Here is a 20,634-nt window from a genome sequence, read left to right as displayed (position 1 = left end):
TATGCCTTGACCTGCACATGGGACAAGGATACACATTGTTTCAAACTTCTAGTTTAGGATCACCAAAGTTGCTTTGCTTATGAAAAAGTTGACTTTTGTTTTGGAAAGAACCAAGACTGTGCTTCTTGCGAGTGTGGTCAAGCCCTTTCAAGAATAGGCAAATTGGAGACAATTGATGACCACATTCATAGCAATTTGATTCAGTCCTCAGCAATTCACTGGTGCCCTTAAAATGTGGAGCTGTTAAAAAAGAAGAAAATATCGAAGGAGGTCATCTTTACTGATATTGCAGGGCAACCAGTCTCAGTGTAGGCTACATCCAATGCATCAGCTGTAGCTCAGTGGGTAGCGCAGCTCTGAAACAGAATTGGCTCTGGAATCAGAAAGTTGTGAATTCAAAAACTACTCCAAAGACTTGAGTACAAAACCATAGTGCAGAGCGAAGGGAGATCCAGAATATTTGGCAATGGCCCATTTTCTGGATCTGTGCCAATTCCTCACAGCAATTCGATCGGTCTAAAATACCTTTGTCTCGTCAATAATGTCAAATAAGTAAAACAAAGTGGACAAATTAAGAAGAGCATGCTTGATTCCCTGTCCATTGAGCATGATATCACACAGTGCTCTATTCTCCAGCTGAGAAGTGTGACTCTAAGTATGAATTTAATTGGAACTTTTAAAGGGCAGAGTTGTAATTTAGAAATAGGATAGAAGTCACAGAAAAAGGTCATTTGGCCCAACCAGCCTGTGCAGCATAACACTTGAAGTTGCTTTCATCTTTCTTCAGCTAAACCCACTATTGTGATGCTCCAGAGATAACGGGAACTGCAGATGCTGGAGAATGATGCTCCATTCCTTTTTACCTCAGTCACTTAACTAATATTCTCCCAAATCACATCAATACTATTCTCTTAAACCATACATTGTGGTAGTAAGTTCCACATGATTTACCATTCTTTAGAGAAAGAATTTTCTCCAGAGTTCTTATTGAATCTCTTGGCAACTATCTAGTTATGCTCTTCCTCCAATTAAGAACATTTAATCTATTAAAATCTGTAATAATTTGAAACACCTCTGTCATGTCCTGTTCACCTTTGTTCCTTCAAAGGAAAATATATCCACTTGTCAATCCCTTACTAGTTTGCACGGCCTTTTGAATTTAAAGTTTGGCGGTAAATGTTGACTGTTATGTTCTGTTTTGGAATCATCATTATAAAAAGCTTTGATCCTTTTTTTTGAAAGGGCTTATTTGTTGGTGAACTTTCATTTATCATTGCATAATGATAGTGCAACTTAAAATAGCAAATGCTGCCTCCCACTTTGCAGGAAGGCCAACTTTAAATGAAACACTTACAAAAACTGAAACTGAGAAAAAGGCAACATGAAAAGGGAACTCACACAATGTAAGCTTTCATAGTTTGTTCTGGAAGACAGAGAAAATCTAACAGACAAACACTCCAATACAAAGCGCTATGTTAGTTAAAAAGTCAAATTTAAGTGCAAGAGGGGAATTGATCTTAAAACGTTCAAAGAAGTGGCAGAAGCTGATTGGATCAGGAGATGAGAGAAGGCATGCCAAGGAAATAGCCAGTAATCCTGGTCAGTCTCCCCAAGCTTACCACTATGCCTGTGACCTTATTTTCAGGCCTTTAACACATCTGCTATCTGGTAATAATTAACACAACTGACATCTTTGTTATTGTCTATCAGTAGCGAGCCAGTTAGAAAGCTGAAAGCATCTGCATCATTGAGACAGCATTGCCTGCTGACATCTCACTCACTTTCTCAACAGTTCTGACCTGGCTCCATCCTGACTGATATGGAATGAATCGCAATGTCAGCTGATGTGTGTTTATCCCTGCTAATTAAATAAGTAGCTACCTTGTTGATTGATGTAGCCAACATTTCAGAATTCCCCGTCATAAGCTCTTCAACTTTTTACCTCATTGTTGTTCTTCAAGACCCTCATTGATCCCTATTGCCTTTTACCAAGCTGGCTAGCTGCTCTGACATTCTGACAAAGCCCTCTGATGAATTACACTGCTGTACCTCCCAAAATAAAGAGTCATTAATGGCACATCAGGTGGCAGTCTGGGGAACAGATTCCTGTTCCTCTTATGGCAGTGCCATTTGTCACCCCCAAGTTCTCATTCAGCAGCTTCTGCCTCCTCATGTTTCCTCAACTTCATCCTCCAGGATTCTCAGGCTTATAGGCAATGGTGAAATAGGCTATAGGATGGAGTGATGTGCCACTTATCCTGAATGGGTTTCTGCCTCTCTGATAAAGGCAGAAAAAAAACTCATGTAAAAGTGCCAGCTGTATGGCACACCTTTCCAATAGTATTCCCATGCAGCAGACTAGTAGCAACAACTTGTGTTCACTTTATCATTGCAACTTTCACATGGTTAAACAGTGTGGTTAAAAAGCGTAATCAACCAAAAAGTGACACTGAGTAAAGAAGGAAATATTTTGGAATGCTGACCAAAGTGTGGTCAAAGCAGGCCATTGGAGGAAATGAGAGAGAGAGAAAGAGAGAGAGAGGTGGAATGTTTTAAGGAGGGATTTGCATAACTTCTTACCTAGACAGTTGAAGGCATGAATTATGTAAATGATAAGTAGAAATGGAGATGCACAAGTGGGCAGATTCGGAGCAACACAGTTGTTGGAGAGGATTGCAAAGTTGACAGAAGTCACAGAAGTAGGGCTGGGCATTGCTATGGAGAGGTTTCAATGTTAGGATAAGAATTCTACAATTGAACTATTTTGGGGACCAGGAGCTCGTTCAAATTAGCAAGCATCTAGGATGATGAGTGAACAGGACAGTGGTAATTAGATGCACAATGGTTGTCTGTAAACCTGTGTTGGAGTGAGTGAGAAAGGTGAGTGAGAAGTGTAAGAGCTCGTTGGATTTGATACAGAGTTTGTGTAGGTTCTATAACCCAATATATCCACACTCCTTACACTTACAGTATAAATGTGATGGTAAGCACACTGTCCTTCCTTAACAGTTTTGACTCTTCCCTGCAGTTCACATCTTTCTGAACCATTTATTATGCGAGCTGAGAAGTGATCTTGAGGTATAAGTTCAAGAAGAATATACATAGTGACAGATACGTATATATAATGACTGATCCTGTGTTTCATGATATGACTGTGTATCCTGCGTATTACAGTGGTTTTAGATGTAAAGACCTTTGATGGTGTGACATGAACTTACAAAGTAAGAGTCAGAATAAGCCATTTGGCCTGTTGTGTCTAACCCAGTATTCAATAACATCATGGCCAATCTACAACACCACATTCCTGCCTACTCCTGGTACCCACGCTGGGCAAGAAAATTATTTATATTCACTACAATTAATTATATTTACGAACCTTGCCTTCTCCACTCTCGGAGAAAAGTTGCCCTCATTTCCGTCTTACATGGTCCACCGTTTATGTGTCAATTATATTTCCTAGTTCTATTCCCTCCCATGAGAGAAAACATCCTTTCACGTTCCACCCTGTCTTACCCCTTCAGGTTTTTAGTATGTTTCAATAAGAAAGCCTTCCATTTTCCTAAACTCCAAAGCGGATGTTCGTCCAAACCTTCCTCAGAAAATAACCTCCCCATCACAGGAATCAGAAACTTCTGTCAAGTGCTTCAAATGGATTGATATCTTTTTTTTAAGTAAGGACATCGAAACTATTTGCAGTATGCCAAATGTGGTCTCCCCGGTACCCTCTCCAACTGGCAAAGTTAGGGTTAGGGTTGTCACAGGGACAGTCGGGGTTTCAGCAGCAGAACGGGGAACAGTTAGCAGGGTAGCAAGAGAGAGGCACTCAGCCTTTCTGGTTCTTTTTGCTTTGAGGAGTAAGAACATGATAATAATCAACATTATCAACTTCCTGCTCAAGGGCATTTGCAGCAGATACGCTTTATTTAAAAATCATTCTTTACCATTCTTTATATTGCGCCCATTCCTCTGACAGATTTCTAAGGAATGAATGTGACATTATCTTGACAATCTCATGGATAGAGCATCATTTCCCTTGTTCTGTTGAAGCCTTCATCTGTAAATTGCATGAAGTGTGACCGCACAGCCAATGGCAGCCCTTAAAATCGAGTCAGGATTTAACATGAATTGCAATGAAGCTACAACATGCTTAGGCCATTTCTCCTCGACAAATAGTATGGTTTTATAGACTGAGATGGATTCCTTCTTAATGTGTGTCATTTTCCTTTGTGTCTGATCCCACATCCTGTGGCCATTTCCATAGCATAGGAGCTGCCTCCTGCCCCCTGCCAAGCATTGCTGCTGTGCTGTAACTGTGGAAGGTGTCTTTGGTATACAGGCCCTGCTAACAGCTCCAAAAGCCACAAAAATTTGGCCTGATTTCATGACTTGCCCGCACGCTCCCCTTCCTGTTGCTCACAGTCTCTGTTTGCATTTTGCCAGCAGTTTCATGTTCCCTGCAGCCCTCAGTGGAAATGTGACAAAACATATTTAAATTGCTTGCAATCTTTTACCAATTTGAGTTGGGGAATCCCCTCAAATTGGATGCCCAAGACATTTAAAGAACAATGATGATGGACAGTATTCTACACACATCTAGTTTGGTGCCAGTAACCAATCACGGCTGAATGGCAAGTAGGGATAATCCCACTCGATTGACAGAGAATCATGAAGCCATAGAGCACTGTAACAGACCTTTCAGCTCAACCAGTCCATGCCAACCATAACTCCAAACTAACCTAGTCCCACCTACCTGTGCATGGCCCATATCCCTTCAAATATTTCGTATTGACGTACTTATCCAAATGCCTTTTAAATATTGTAACTGTGCCCACATCCATCACTTCCTCTGGAAGTTCATTCCACATATCAACCACTCTCTGTGTAAAAAGAAATTGCACTCCAATAACTGGAGCATGAAATTGAGGCCAACTTGCCAGTGCAGTACTGAGGGAGCATTGCTTCATTGACAGGTTACGTCAAATGTGACGTTAAGTTGAGGATCTGTCTACCCTTTCAGGTAAACAGAAAAAATCTCGCAGGACTATTTAAAGAACAAGGGATTTACCCACGGAGAGGCTTAGCCTGTATTTACTTCCTCAACTAATTACAGATATGATCTGGCCATTTGCTGTTTGTGAGATTAACTGAGCACCAGTTGCTGGCACTGTCTTGATTTCATTACTTCAGGAACTACACTGTGATGGGATCTCAGTGGTTGTGAAGGATGTCCTTCAGTGTTGTGTGAATGAATGCCAGCAAGAAGTGATTTGAAAATGTAAATCTGGTTGTTTGTAGTGACTTGTGAATCCCCAAGCTCAATCAGAGGGCAATATAAACTAGGTTATCTGTTGTTGGTGCCAGGTCAAAAATAGCCACCATGAAATTCTATTCTATTGTATTCTATTCTGCTGAAATGACTGGCTTAGTTAAAGCCTCCTTCAAAAACTGTGGAGCATCTGCAACAAACTGTTAACAGCTGCTGATTGTCACTACAAAGTAAAAGCACCTTGGGGCATTTTTCCATGTTGTTGTTGAAGAAGGCTTTGCATGAAGCATTGAGGAATAAATAGGATAGAATCCCGCAGGCCAAGCAGCATCTCAGGAGCTGCTTGGCCTGCTGTGTTCATCCAGCTCCACACTTTGTTATCTTGGATTCTCCAGCATCTGCAGTTCCCATTATGACCGGATAGAATCCCTACTGTGTGGAAACAGGCTCTTCAGCCCAGCAAGTCCACACCAACCCTCAGAGCATCCCACACAGACACATCCACCTGTAACCCACCTAATCCACACACCCCTGAACACTACAGGAAATTTAGCACGGCTGATCGATCTAGCCTGTGCATCTTTGGACTGTGGGAGGAAACTGGACCACCCGCAGGAAACTTACGAGGACACGTGGAGAATGTGCAGACTCCATGCAGACAGTCACCCAAGGGTGGAACTGAACCTGCAATTAACCACGCCACCATGCCGCCCCACATAAGCTAATTATATGCCATTTTACAGTACATTAAGTGAGGTACACTACTGTAAAATTGTAGTATTGGTTTGTGTCTGACACTTAACAGTTAAATAATTAACTATTACAGTAATTCAGCCTCTCAGTATTCAGAATCATGGCATTGTATTTTAAAATAGCTACCAGCATCCGCCTCTCCCTCTCTTCCTATTTATTTCAGAACCCTCTCCCCATTCCCCTCTCTGATGAAGGGTCTAGGCCCGAAACGTCACCTTTTGTGCTCCTAAGATGCTGCTTGGCCTGCTGTGTTCATCCAGCTTCACACTTTGTTATCTCGGATTCTCCAGCATCTGCAGTTCCCATTATCTCTGACCAGCAAGTACTGTGTATTTTAACAATCAAATAAAAACAAAATACTGCAGATGCTGGAAATTTGAAATAAAGATAGAAAATTCAGGAGAAACTGTGGCAGCGTCTTTGGAGAGAGATAAACAGAGTTAACATTTCTGGTACAATGAGAAAACATTTCTCTCCCCATAGATGCTGCCAGACCTGCTGAGTTCCACCAACATTTCCTGTTTTTGTTTTCTACTTAAATAATTATCTCCTTTAATATATTAAATCTCGTCAGCAATGAAATTTGTAGAAACTGAAAGAACTATGGATGCTGCAAATCAGAAACATAAACAGAAATTGCTGGAAAAGCTCAGCAGGTCTGGCAGCAAGTTTGGAGAGAAATGAGAGTTAGAATTTTGGTTTGAGTTCTGAGAAAGGGTCACTTGCCCCAAAACGTTATCTCTGATTTCTCTCCACAAATGCTGTCAAATCTGCTGAGTTTTTCCAACAAAATTTTTAAATAACCCGTTCTAAAATGTTTTAATTTTTAATTTTCCGAGATGATTTACAGCAGCCAATGAAAGTAGCCAATCAGGTGCAGCAACCAAGCAGGAAGGTAAATGGTATGTTGACCTTCATAGCAAGAGGATTTGAGTTCAGAAGTAGGGATGTCTTGCTGAGATATAAAGGGCCTTGGTGAGACCACAGCTGGAGTATTGTGTGCTGTTTTGGTCTCCACACCTAAGGAAGGATGCACTTGGCATAGAAGAAGTGCAGCACAGTTCATTAAACTGATGCTGGGGATGGTAGACTATTCTACAAGGAGCAATTTGTTCAACTGGGCCTGTGTTCACTTGAGTTTGGAAGGATGAGAGGGAATCTGATTGAAATGTATAAAATTGCAGCGAGGCTCAACATGGTTGATGCAGTTGGGATGTGTTCCCTAGGTTGGGAGTCGCGAATCAGGGGACAGTCGCAAATGGGGGGGACCAGGGTTCATTGAAGACAGTCAGATAGCTCTAACTTTAGGTTTGATCAGAGATACTGAGGCCAGCTGTAGCTGCGTGATTCAATAATCTGTTATTAAGAGACTCAGCAAGACTTTTGAGGCAATTTTCTGACCTTGTGCCACCTTAGGAAGCCCAAGATGATCCACAAGGAAATTTACGCTCTGCACAACTGAACTTCTAATAATTGCTCACTTAGGGAATTCAACATCTGAAATGTCCTTCCTTTTGTTTTGTTCAGTGGTACATTGGCTCAGTGGTTAGCACTGCTGCCTCACAGCACCAGGGACCCGCGTTCAATTCCAGCCTCAGGTGACCGTCTGCGTAGAACATACAGAACATAGAACAATACAGCGCAGAACAGGCCCTTCAGCCCTCGATGTTGCGCTGACCTGTGAGCTAATCTAAGCCCCTCCCCCTACACTATCCCAACATCATTCATACGCTTATCCAAGGACTGTTTAAATGCCCCTAATGTGGCTGCGTTAACTACATTGGCAGGCAGGGCAGTCCACGCCCTTACCACTCTCTGAGTAAAGAACCTGCTTCTGACATCTGTCTTAAATCTATCACCCCTCAATTTGTAGCTATGCCCCCTTGTACAAGCTGAAATCATCATCCTCTGAAAAAGACTCTCACTGTCCACCCTATCTACTCCTCTGACCATCTTGTATGCCTCTATTAAATCCCCTCTTTGCCTCCTTCTCTCCAATGAGAACAGACCCAAGTCCCTCAGCCTTTCTTCATAGGGCCTGCACTCCAGACCAGGCAACATCCTGGTAAATGTCCTCTGCACCTTTTCCAACGCTTGCACATCCTTCCTGTAATGGGGCGACCAGAACTGCCCACAGTATTCCATATGAGGCCACGCTAGCGTTTTGAACATGGATATTTATCCATGTCTTTTAAAGATAAGTTTTCATGTTCTCCCCATGTCTGTGTGGGTTTTCTCCCACATTGCAAAGATGCTGGATGTGAGTTTGCTCGCTGAGCTGGAAGGTTAGTTTTCAGACGTTTCGATACCACCGACGAAGCGCTGGTGTTATGTCCTGCTTTCTATTTATCTGGTTAGGTTTCCTTGGGTTGGTGATGTCATTTCCTGCGTCAGTGATGTCATTTCCTGTTCTTTTTCTCAGGGGATGGTAGATTGGCTCCAAATCAATGTGTTTGTTGATGGAGTTCCGGTTGGAATGCCATGCTTCTAGGAATTCTCGTGCGTGTCTCTGTTTGGCTTGTCCTAGGATGATGTGTTGTCCCAATCAAAGTGGTGTCCTTCCTCATCTGTATGTAAGGATACGAGTGATAGTGGGCCATGTCATTTTGTGGCTAGTTGATGTTCATGTATCCTGGTGGCTAGCTTTCTGCCAATTTGTCCAATGTAGTGTTTGCAAAGATGTGCAGGTTGGGTGGATTAGCCAAGCTAACATTGTCTGTCATGTGCAGGTTAGATGGGTGAACTATGCTCAAAGCAGGTTTACAGGGGTAGGATGGAGGGATGCTGAGTCGGGGTGGGATGCTCGTTGGAGGGCCAGTGGGGACTTGATGGATCAAATGGCCTCTTTCTGCATTGCAGGGATTCTATGCAATGTATCCCTCCGTTGACTGAAGCTTACTGTTGCTGCACTTTCAGCAAGCAAGCATTTGGTGAATTCGTCCGATTTCCTTCGGCTGTTATAAAGGGATTGAAACCTCTGCCAATCTCGGAGAAAAAGAGAGGGCTGTGACACAAGTGGGTCAAAGGCAGATCTGGTAGTCCCCGAAACAGCAGTATTCAAGCCTGTATTCCCAGTCACATGTTTACTCAGCAGCCTCGAATTGGTCATCAATTTCAAATTGCGAGCCACGTTAGATTATGTAAAGCGGAGATTTAAACATGTGGGAGGATTGTGCTAGTCGCATCAGCGTAGTAAAGTCAAGGGTGGCTACACTTCCACCATGCCGGGTTGCTTAGCAACTTGCAGGTAATTGGTATCGTCCTCGATGCTGTAAACAGTCTTTGCAGGGTGAGGCCACATTGATTTCTCCTGTATTCAATCCAAGGCTGCAAGAAAGGCAGGAGATCATATTTTAGTAAATACTTTTAATCCTGCGAGAAAGCTGAACCATGACACTCCTAGGAGTTACAAAAAAGCCTTTTTTTTCAGGTGCTTTCACAAAGTAACATTCAGTTGAGGAAGCACACTATTCCTTTGACTCATCTTTCCTGTGAAATCTGTAACCCTTTCATCTCGGTATCTAATTGCCCCTTGAATGAACCCAGTTTTGCCCTCCAATGCTCTCTTCTACAAGTCATTCTGTGTGAAGGCATGATTCCTGATCCTGATGTCTGTTGTGGAACTTGTTTGGACCAATTTGTTTCCATGTCTTACAGTCATGATTAAGCTTCAAGTAATGACACAGGATTAACTTTTTCTATTCCACGTAGCACCTGACATGCCATCTCAATCTCTATCTGTGTCCTTTTAAAGCTGATGCCTATGTTTCTCTGCTATCTGTTCTTCTCTTCGTGTCTCACTTAGCCCAGAGACTGACACTCTCCAGGCTCTCACTCTGACCTTGTTGCTGTCTGTTCCCTCACAATGAGCTCCTGCAGATGCAGCCTTAACCTGAAATCTCTGCAGTCATCCAGCTCCTCAGTCTGAGCGCTACCCCCACTCCCTCCCCAAACCAACTCTCCTGTACCGCAGTCTCCGCCTAACACTCAGTTAATGTGCTCACTCCCATCTCGTGTTTGCTTTCATACCCTTTCAGAGGAAGTGGTAGATGCAGGTACGGCTACAACATTTAGAAGACATTTTGATAGTTCATTAATAAGAAATGTTTGGGGGGCATGTGGGCAAGTGAGTCTAGTTAAGTTTGGGATTATGGTCAGCATGGGCTGGTTGGACTGTCAAGGGCCTGTTTCCATCCTGAATGACTCTATGATTCTAAGTATGTGACAGCAAGTACTTTTCATGAAGCAATTTGTATTCAGAAAGCATTGTTACCTTAATGAAAGGTTGTCCAAGGCGTTTTGCAGGAGTATAAACTGAAGATCAGCATGTAGCTTTAGGATTGATGATAAAAAGCTTAATCACATCGTTAAATTTTTAAAAAGTGCCTTTTGGAGAAGTGTGAGAAACAAGAGGTTTCAGAGGGTTTTTCAAAACTTAGAGTCTGGACAACTGAGGGTGGGGCTGTGCGTGATAGGACAAAGAATGCAGAGGTTGCCTAAGGGGATCTGAGTTGGATGCACATAAAGTGTGTTGCTACTGGTTACTAAGGTGGCCAGGAGCAGAGATGCCGTGCTTGTGTATTCAGCACAAAGTGTTAATGACCAGACCAGCGCAAGAAAGGTAAAAGCAATTACATTTCGATGCCCATCTCCCACTTTTCTTTCTCAGGCCTACTTTGGCATACCGTTCCCCGTACCTAAACATGTAAATATACCCATCCCAGTCTGCATTTGCATTCCCTCGCATTCCCCATCTTAAATCAGCTAGTTGGCATTTTATTTCTGAGTAACTTAAGTACAATTTCCTTCTGCTACTTTTCTGCAGTGCCCGTATATTTTTTAAATTATCAGCCTGGGAAGAGGCTTTGTAACTTGCTTCAAGTCCTGAGTAATGTGGGTTGTGAAAGGGATGCTTGGTAATTTGCAGGACACCTTTGCGATAGTTGTTTATAGAGGAGTTTTTATTTGGGGGCGGGTGTGGAGTTGGGGGGATAGACGGCGTCTTTTGGCCTGTAGCTACCAGAACTGCGGCACCAGGGAAAGGGCGGCACAATTGCCGACCCAGCAAACAAGCTGTGTGTTCTGGATGTGAGTTTGCTCGCTGAGCGGGAAGGTTAGTTTTCAGATGTTTCATCACCATTCTAGGTAACATCATCAGTGAGCCTCCGACGAAGCGCTGGTGTTATGTCCCGCTTTCTATTTATCTGCTTAGGTTTCCTTGGGTCCGCTATGTGGATGACACCTTTGTCATCACTAAACAAAACAAATTAGAGGAAACCTTCAAGACCATCAATAATACCCTTTACTGGCATAACATTCACAAAAGAGGAGGAAAATAACAACAAACTGCCATTCCTAGATGTCACAGTCGAGCGAACAGCCAATGGGGAACTTCAAACCAGCGTCTACAGGAAAACAACACATACGGACCAAATACTGAACTACAGGAGCAACCATCCCAACACCCACAAACGAAGCTGCATTAGAACATTATTCCAACGAGCCACCACACACTGCAGCACAGAGGAACTACGCAGAGCAGAGGAAAATCACCTATACAGCGTATTCAAAAAGAATGGGTACCCTATGAACACAGTTCGCCAATTTCTCAGCAACAAACCCAAACAAACAGACAAAACGGGCTCAGAAACCATAACCACGCTCCCCTACATCAAAGACATTTCCGAAATGACTGCCAGACTACTCGGACCTCTTGGCATCAGGGTAGCCCACAAACCCACCAACACACTAAAACAGCAGCTAATGAACTTAAAAGACCCTATACAGACAACAAATAAAACGAACGTCATCTACAAAATACCTTGCAAGAACTGTGACAAACACTACATTGGACAAACTGGCAGAAAGCTAGCCACCAGGATACATGAACATCAACTAGCCACAAAACGACGTGACCCACTATCACTCGTATCCTTACATACAGATAAGGAAGGACACCACTTTGATTGGGACAACACATCCATCCTAGGACAAGCCAAACAGAGACACGCATGAGAATTCCTAGAAGCATGGCATTCCAACCGGAACTCCATCAACAAACACATTGACTTGGAGCCAATCTACCATCCCCTGAGAAAAAGAACAGGAAATGACATCACCAACCCAAGGAAACCTAACCAGATAAATAGAAAGCGGGACATAACACCAGCACTTCATCAGAGGCTCACTGATGATGTTACCTAGAATGGTGATGAAACGTCTGAAAACTAACCTTCCAGCTCAGCGAGCAAACTCACATCCAGAACCTCAACCTGAGCTACAAATCTTCTCAAAACTCACAAGCTGTGTGTACCTAATACATTTTGCGCTCCACTGATTACTAGTTTCATTCAGAGCACTGGAAGGGGTCGGAGGGGAAAGGGTAAGAAGGATGCTAGAGACACATTGACCACTGTTGGTGGCACGGCTACCAGGTTCACTGCAGCAGGCCTTTGTCCAGCTGGCCGGTACCTCGCGAGAGACTGCTGTTCTGTCAGGTCAAGGGAAGCCTGTCCTCTCCCTGTCGGTGCTGTGTCTGGGTTAAAGCTCACCTGCTGCTGATTCCCACCAGCCCCTCACCCAGCTCTTGTAGAGTTAGTAAACTGTTGCCTGTCTGTGCCACAGGAGGTCCTGATGGCATCCAACGTAAGTGGCAGTCAGCGCTGTTCTGATAGATCTGAGCTGCAGGATGCAGATGAGACATGCGAAGCACAAAACAACACCCCTGTGGCCATAAAGCTCGTGCGACCACTGTGATGAAACCTTTTAACCAACAGTTACCAAGCCGTTAGAGGATACCTGTGCTTGTTCTCTGTCACATCAAAAGCACCACGGGTTTCGCCTGGGTTGCGCTGCTGTGTCCCGGAAAGCTTTTTGGACCCAAACTTAGACTCCAAAAGCCATCGCAGGGTTGCTGTAATTGAGTGAATGGCTGTTTGAAATTGACAACACACCTCCGCCCACCCACACCTCAATCTCCCGACAGTATTGCCCATCCATAGCCTAGCACACTGCATTTAAATGCGGAAATCTAGAATTGGAGCTGATTTTTTGGGGGGGATTTGACACCCGAGCCAGATTCAGGTTCATCACACCAACCTGCATTCAACTCCATCCACTGTACCTGCAAAATAAAGTGACACTGGGCTCCACATTCAAGGTTTATCACAGAATTTTGTGACAGACATGACGGACTGAATGATGAGGATGTGCAAGTTCAAGCTATTAGGCGCAATGGAAGAGTTCAGAAACAATTGATGAAGTTGGTCTCAGTGGAAAACTCATGAAGTCTAACCTTTAAAGAAGTTGAACTATGGTGTCATTAATTCCATTCATAACAAGGAGGGGTTTCAGTTCCTGTCGATGATGTCAGTACTTGTAACTAGAGGTGCGGCAAAAACAAGGCATTAAATAACCCAGTTCTTTTCACATGAATTGAACATTTTGTTTTGTACACACAAACACAAAAGAGTGATTCCTTTCTTCCATCAAGTTTCCAATTCTGTCATGAATTTGTGCAAGTGTTTTGTTTCGACCATCTGCAGAGCTGACATTTAAATCAGGGAAGGACATTAAAGCACTGATGTCTGGGTTCGATGGATTTTACACATTCTCCCCATGTCTATGTGTGTTTCCTCAGGGTGCTTATGATTTGTCCCACATTCCAAAGATGTGCAGGTTAGGTGGATTGGCTATGGGAAATGCAGGATTACGGAGAGGGTAGAGGGGTGGGTCATTGTGGACTTGATGGGCTGAATGGCCTGCTTCAACACTATCGGGATTCTATGAAGAGCATAGCACATAAATCCAGGCACAGGAATCAACGTTTCCCTTCCCCATTTGGGTCCCAAATGATTTTTCATCAGTTCAATTTGACACGGGAGCAACGTTCAGTTCAATGCTTGGAAAAGGTAATTATTTTCCCAAATGTGTGAAGCAGCTATTTACCTTTTTAAGGGTTTGTACCTTGAGAGAAATATCATTCATGAAAGGAAGCAAATTAAAAATTCACCTGCATTTAGTAGGTAGTTAATTGTGAGCTACACTGCTGTGCAGAAACTGTTGGCGTGAAATTTGTTAACTTGTCCATTATTACAGCAAACAAAGCACATTTAAATTATTATTCAATATATAATCAGTTAACGAAAAATCGTAGCTTCATTTCACTGTGGTTACTGTGGCGATTGATTTTTGAGCACTTTTATTGCAGGGATCACAGAGGTGAAGATGGCTATTCAGCCAATCAGATTCACTCTGCTATCACTACCGTCCCAAGTTCCATCCCAGTAAATATCCAATTGCACTGCAATGACCCCAGAGATTGTTTCCTCTCACTCTTTCACCCAGATGACCATTTGGCATGTTAATTGTGAGACTGTGTCAGGCAAAGATCATCTCCAACAAGACAGAATCTAACCACCACCCCTTGACATTCAATGGCATCACCATCACAAAACCCCCACTAACAGCATCTGGAGGAAACTGTCAGGGCTCTGTGGAGAGCTTGGACTGTCCAGGCCAAAGTGGGACATCTGGTCACCACAGTCAGACGGCCCTTCTGAATGAGTGAACTGTGAGCCCATCGGCATGTTTCGTTTCAGTTCCATCCTTCTATAACTCGCATGTCAGCTTGTCAATCTCATGCTGAAAGAGTGGGAATCTGCCCCGTCTGTCTGTCACACTGAAAATCATGGGTGTGAAACCATCTATTGCACTAAAAAGTTTTGGATCAACCCATTGATAGTTGATCAGAGTGACCAGGACAATTGCCACCTTCTGGAGTGTGAATGTTGCGGTTTTTGTTTAGAATCTAAGAAATTACACTACAATTACAGACTGCTTGAATGTGCTACATTTGACTCCCAGGAGAGTTTCCTGCCACATCCACTAAGAACACTGGCTTCCACCTCTGTAATATTACCCAAATTCAGCCTGACCTCATTCTTTTATTATATCTACCTCATTCTTTTGTTATCTCTAAACCTGACTATTTGAGTGTACTCTTTGCCAGTATGCTTATTCTATTCCCTGGAAAGCCTGGACTCATTCACAATTTTGAAAACATGTACTAACTTGCCCCAAAAGCCATTCACCTCTGCACCTGCTGACTTACATTGGCTCCTGTTTAAGCAAGGCCTTGATTTTAAAATCCTAGCCCTTGATTTTAAGATCCTCATCCTTGATTTTAAGATCCTCGCCTTTGATTTTAAGATCCTCACTCTTGACTTCAGATCCCTCCACGACTTAGCTCCGACCTAGCTCCGTGATCACCTCCCATGATCTCTGTGTCCTGCCAATTCTGGATCAACTTCCATCACTCCATAACTGAAAACTGTGCCTTAAGTTGCAGGCTGTCCGCCTGAAATCTTTCCAACTTTCTACCTTTCTTTAAGACATCTTAAAAGCTGTCTCTTTGACCAAGCTTTTGGTCAAGTAGTCTCAGACCTCCTAATGTTGCTGGTTGCCAAATTTCCATCTTGTAACACTTCAAGGTGTCGTATGATGTTCAGTTACATTAAGACACTGTAAGTGTAAAACATTGTTTCGAATGGGGAACATCCAGTTCTGATCTGTTGTGAGAGCTAGGGTGGACATATTGATCAACTTCTGTTGTGGCTTTGTCACAAAACCTGTGCTTCAATTAGCTGTTTACTCTGTTCCAGGAATATATATTCACAAATACAACATTACTAATAATCGTGCGGTTATTTATTAACTGATAAAGTGTTCTTAAATCACATCCTACACAAGGAAACTACACTAAAAACTCTTGGTACAACTTCAAGACCATTTAATGACCATGTCATTAAAATGACATTGGGCCAAGCAGCATCAGAGGAGCAGGAAAGAAGGGTCTCGACCCAAAACATTAAACTTTCCTGCTCCTCTGATGCTGCTTGGCCTGCTGTGTTCATCCAGCTTCGCACCCTGTTATCTCAGATTCTCCAGCATCGGCAGTTCCTACTATCTCTATTAAAATGACGTTGTTGTGTTCTTATGGAGTAATGTGTTTGAAATCTCTCCCTCCTCCCTTTTGCCTAGTTGTAAATGGCACCCACTGATGTAGTGCATTATGGATAATTACAGATGCTGATATCCCACATTATAATTATTGAGGTGAAGGAACAATCCTTTTGAACTGTTATTTTGAACTTGATTCAAATTTTGAGTTAAAGATGAAAATGATCTGTTTATTAATGAGGATTTGGTTAATCATCTTGGCAGCGTCAAGAATGTCCGTAAGTATGAGGGTTGTGTTATTGAGGTGGTTGTAATATGCCATTCAAACATCGGTGCAGCAAATCTGTCCAATCTAACCTGAAACTGAACAGGGCTAACTGTGTGAACTGTGGCTACCAGAGCAGTTCACAAGCTAGGTATCCTGTACTGAGTAAATCACCTACTGGCTCCCTAAAGCCTTGTTGTCAACAAGGCAAAGTCAGCTGCATGATGGACTTCATCCCACCCTGTCTGGATGAGTGTAGCTCCAACCACACTCGAAAACCTTGACACCATTGTTGACTGTTTGATCAGCATGACAACAACAAACATTCACCCCCTCCACCACTGATGCACAGTAGCAGCAATGCATACCATCTGGAAGCCGTTGTGCAGAAATGCACCAAGACTCCTGAGACAGTGCCACAACCATTTGCATCTAGAAGAATAAGGGCAGCAGATACATGGAAACGTGACATTTCCAAGCTTCCCTACAATCCTCTCCCCATCCTGACTTGGAAATATATCGCCGTTGCTTCAGTGTTGCTGGGTCAAAATCCTGGACCTCCATCCCCAACAATATTGTGGACCTACCCTCACTAAAAAGGACTTCAGTGGTTCAAGAAGGCAGCTCACCACCATACTCTTTGAGGGCAGTGAAGGAGGGTGGGGGTGAATAAATGTTGTCCCAGTCAGCAATACCCACAGTCCATGAAACAATTAAAAAGAAGCTGACCTTACAGACCTTAATCAAGAGAAATAAATAAACATTTTCGGAAGAAATGAAAAGTAACTCATAACTCTCTTCTAACAAGTAGTCAAAAAATGTGGAAATTACTCTTCAAGTTTTTTGGTATACATTTTGTGCAGAATTGGCTCTTTACCACATTGGGTGAAAAGTTTTAAGCATCTATAATTATTGTGTTTACTGCATCTAGAATTTTACTCAATGTTCTATGGTATATGTTATGTCACATTCAGCTCATGAAATTCAGTTGAGCTCTCTCACTCTTTTCAACGTGTCCAGCCATTAACAGTTTTACACTGACAAGTCATCAAGAAGATGTAGCTTCGCTCTCCTCGGGATTACATAAAATGCTGCAAACTCATTAGTGATATGCAAAAATTGTGGTTTATGCTAAGGTGAGAAATGATCTCATGGCATAATCCTGAGCTGCCACCAGGCTGTGCTCAAAAGGAGGGCAGTTTGAGGTAAGACTGTACCACAGCCTCAAGTCTCCAATCCTCCCTCTCTAAGGACATGACTCCCACCTGGACGCGGAGATCATGGAATTATCTATAACATCCTGTCAAAAAGAAATGAGGTTCAGCATGTCCAATGGCCCTTTACCTCTCCTTAATACTTTCATATTTGTTATATAAGAAACACATTAGTAGCCTAGAAACTACTAATGTCATACAAATGGTCAATTTTTCTGTCCATAATTTTAACAGGAGAAGATTTATCTGTCGACAGGTTGGATGGCCTTTTTAAAAATATCTTTCCTGTTCCTCTGATGCTGCCTGGCCTGCTGAGTTCCACCAGCTCCACATTGTATTGACTCTGACTCCAACAATTGCAGTTCTTGCTATCTCCAAGGTAGTCCCTCATTTGGATTTCTTAAATATCTTGAATGAAATACTCTCAGATCAGCCTTCTGTATGAATTGAAACATATTTCTACCATTTGGTTCAGTAAGTTTATTTTGTTTTATACATTCAGTTATACTGGTTCTAAGTAACTTGTTAGCTCAAAATTTGCATGATTGGTGCTGCTCAGTAACTGTTCAGTTAGCTTTCCATCTTTACTTGGTTAGAGAAACATTCTTACAAGAAACTTCCCTGGAATAAGCATTAAGAGAGGTAAAAGTCACAAAAGAAGTTCGAGCAAAGACATTCTTCTCCCCAAGAAACAAGATTAGACAGACAGCTCCTGGAGTCTATTTTGGACTCTCATGAGCAGGACATTCATCCATTGGGTAATTGTAAGACTGGAGAGGGAGAGAGAGAACTTTTGTGTCAACAAGAAAGAATGACCAGTTTTCCCGACAATGAGGAAATGGAGGAACTGTACCAGAGAATCCGAACATCCTGTTGTGAAAGTGTAATCTGGGTGTCCATTAGTACATTTTCTTTTAGTTTCCACAAGTGGCATATCAGCTAACCTGGATGTAGAACCAAAAGCAAGAGCATCTGGTAATGTCTGTGTCTCACAAGTTTGAAAAACAAAACTGTGGGTGGGGAAAACACTACAAGCCTCCAACGCATGAACTTCTGACTAAAAGCAGATGAAACCTGCTGTCAGTGGGTTTAGGTGTCATCAGCGGCAGTGAGGCAAGCGTAAGCCTTTAGATCTTGCAGACAAGTATTTATCACATTACTGAGTTGTTTCAGCTTGCTCCTCTATAGTAGCCGCTGTTCATACCTGTTGGAGTTTATGATCTCACGTTTCAGGTATGTTGGAGCACACTTGCTGAATGTTTTAATAATGGGAAAAGGGGCTTGTTTCATTTCTGTTAAAGACTTTAACACAGCTTTTTCTTTCCTCTTTCCATCTTCTGTTGTTTGCAGCGAGCAGGGGATTCTATTGTTGGGGAGACTGAAAGGTAAATCTTTTCTTTCTGATTACGTTTCTTGAAATATGATTGCTTGTTCAAAGTGTAAAAGAATCACCTGGATGTGGACGGTGAATGTATGCCACAGAAGAGATAGTAAATTAGGTAAAACCTGACCCTTTTATTGTTTGAAGGCTTCTGTTTGAGTGAGGGGTTGCACTGAAGTCTAAGCAAGGTGAAAGTGCCCTGGCAGAAAGGTTGGCAAGACCTCAAAGCATATGTGTGTCCTGAGCTTTGTTGCCCAGGGGCACTCTCCATTAAAATGAAGTGGACAATCTAAACATGCCAACAGCAGACAGCGCCAAAGGTCATACCACACGGCTTTAAGCTAAGTCAGCAGTCAGGCTGGGACAACTGAGCCCTGCACAGGCAGAGAGGTGGAACGTTGATCAGGGACCCGTCCTTGCACTACCACGAAACCCCTGCCTCTGCTGACCGCAACTCGGGGGGAAATCAGCTGAGAGCAAGAGCAAGGAGACTTCTATAGGCATTTGCCTCCTTGGCCATATTGTGAAGAATGAATAGACGGGTGAGTGCAACTAGTGGGAGAGGGAGGTTTTGGCCTGCCTAATCTCTGGAGAGAGATTGGCATTTTATCTAAACAAATGCACAAATATATCTATGTATGTTAATGAAGATGGCAGACTTTGACTGGACTTGGTGCAGCAGGTTTGTCAATGGATGGTAAGGTGTACAACCCTCACAAGCCCTCACAGGTCTCTGAATGGATGTGAGGTCTTCTTTGTGGAGGAGTTGGATACTTCTACAGCGCTGCTTGTAGACCAGGAAAAATCCCACACTGACTTCACCGAGCTTCGACCCCAGAAAACTCCCAGACCCTGCCCGCACAGCCCCGGGACCCGACCCTTCTTCATCCACTTTGAACCCAAACGGACCCATTCGGACCTGTTCTCGATCAGACCCACTTTGCCTGCACCCTTCCTTTTCCTTGCTCCATCTCCTCCTATCCTTGCTGTGGACTTGACAGACCTCCACCAGCACATTCCCCCAGTCGAACCAGTAAGAACCCTCCTTTGTTAGACCTGATTTCCCTCACACCCTGACCTACACTGAATACTCCATCACTTACCTGACTCCCTTGCTAACTTGTGCCCTGGCACCCTTATCCATCTTTCACCTTCCGTGCTGGAATCTAACCCTGTGCCCAACTAGCAGCTGACCTACATGTCACCCAATGTACCTGGGACCGCTTGCACCCTTATATACCTGGCACCGTATTTACCCCGCTACATATGCTCCTTAACAACACACTTACTGCATAGATATTTCTAAATCAGCCTATTCAATGATATTATTATACATTTCTGGAACAAGGGAAATTTGAACCTGGACCTCCCGGATCAGAGATAGGGACAGTGCCACTGTACCGCGAGAGCACCTACACCTACCTTATCTTACAGACTTGATGTTTGACAACAGCTGATCAAGTGGCTGTCTGTGATTCTGGACACTCAAGTTCTGTCTGCTGCGAAAGAGCAGCATGGTGTGCCTTCCTCTGACAGGGGCTGACAAGATGGAAGTACGGCTTTGCGTTTCAGGAGGAGCCCTGAGCAGATTCCGCTCTCAGAAATGCAGAGCCCTCTTGTCTCATGGAAAGAAAGTAACAGAGCGACAACCAGCGTGAGATTTCCGTTCCTCAGAAAATCCATCCCAATGACTCTGTAGAGGAACTTATGTAGGTTAAGAAAGTTGGCAAAAAAAAATTGGCACATGGAGTATAATATGGGAAATGATTAAACTGTCCACTTCAGTAGGAACAGT

The 20,634-nt window shown here is 43.1% G+C and overlaps 1 protein-coding gene across 5 annotated transcripts in view; it reads left to right on the top strand.

Moving 5' to 3' along the window:
• Positions 1–20,634, top strand: part of si:ch211-26b3.4 (connector enhancer of kinase suppressor of ras 2) — a 554,826-nt gene that overhangs the window by 434,292 nt on the left and 99,900 nt on the right. For all 5 annotated transcript variants that reach the window (XR_007248946.2, XM_048544970.2, XM_048544968.2 and 2 more), the window contains one exon: positions 18,809–18,843. Coding sequence is in view for 4 of the 5 variants with exons in the window: in XM_048544970.2 (XP_048400927.1) it covers positions 18,809–18,843 (35 nt within the window). In the remaining variant the exon portion in view is untranslated. The remainder of the gene's footprint in view (positions 1–18,808; positions 18,844–20,634) is intronic.

The sequence above is a fragment of the Stegostoma tigrinum genome, chromosome 15, assembly GCF_030684315.1.
Source record: "Stegostoma tigrinum isolate sSteTig4 chromosome 15, sSteTig4.hap1, whole genome shotgun sequence".
In the NCBI taxonomy this organism is placed as follows: Eukaryota; Metazoa; Chordata; class Chondrichthyes; order Orectolobiformes; family Stegostomatidae; genus Stegostoma; species Stegostoma tigrinum.
The sequence above is the reverse complement of the archived record's forward strand: the minus strand, read 5'-3'. Positions and strand labels throughout refer to the sequence as shown.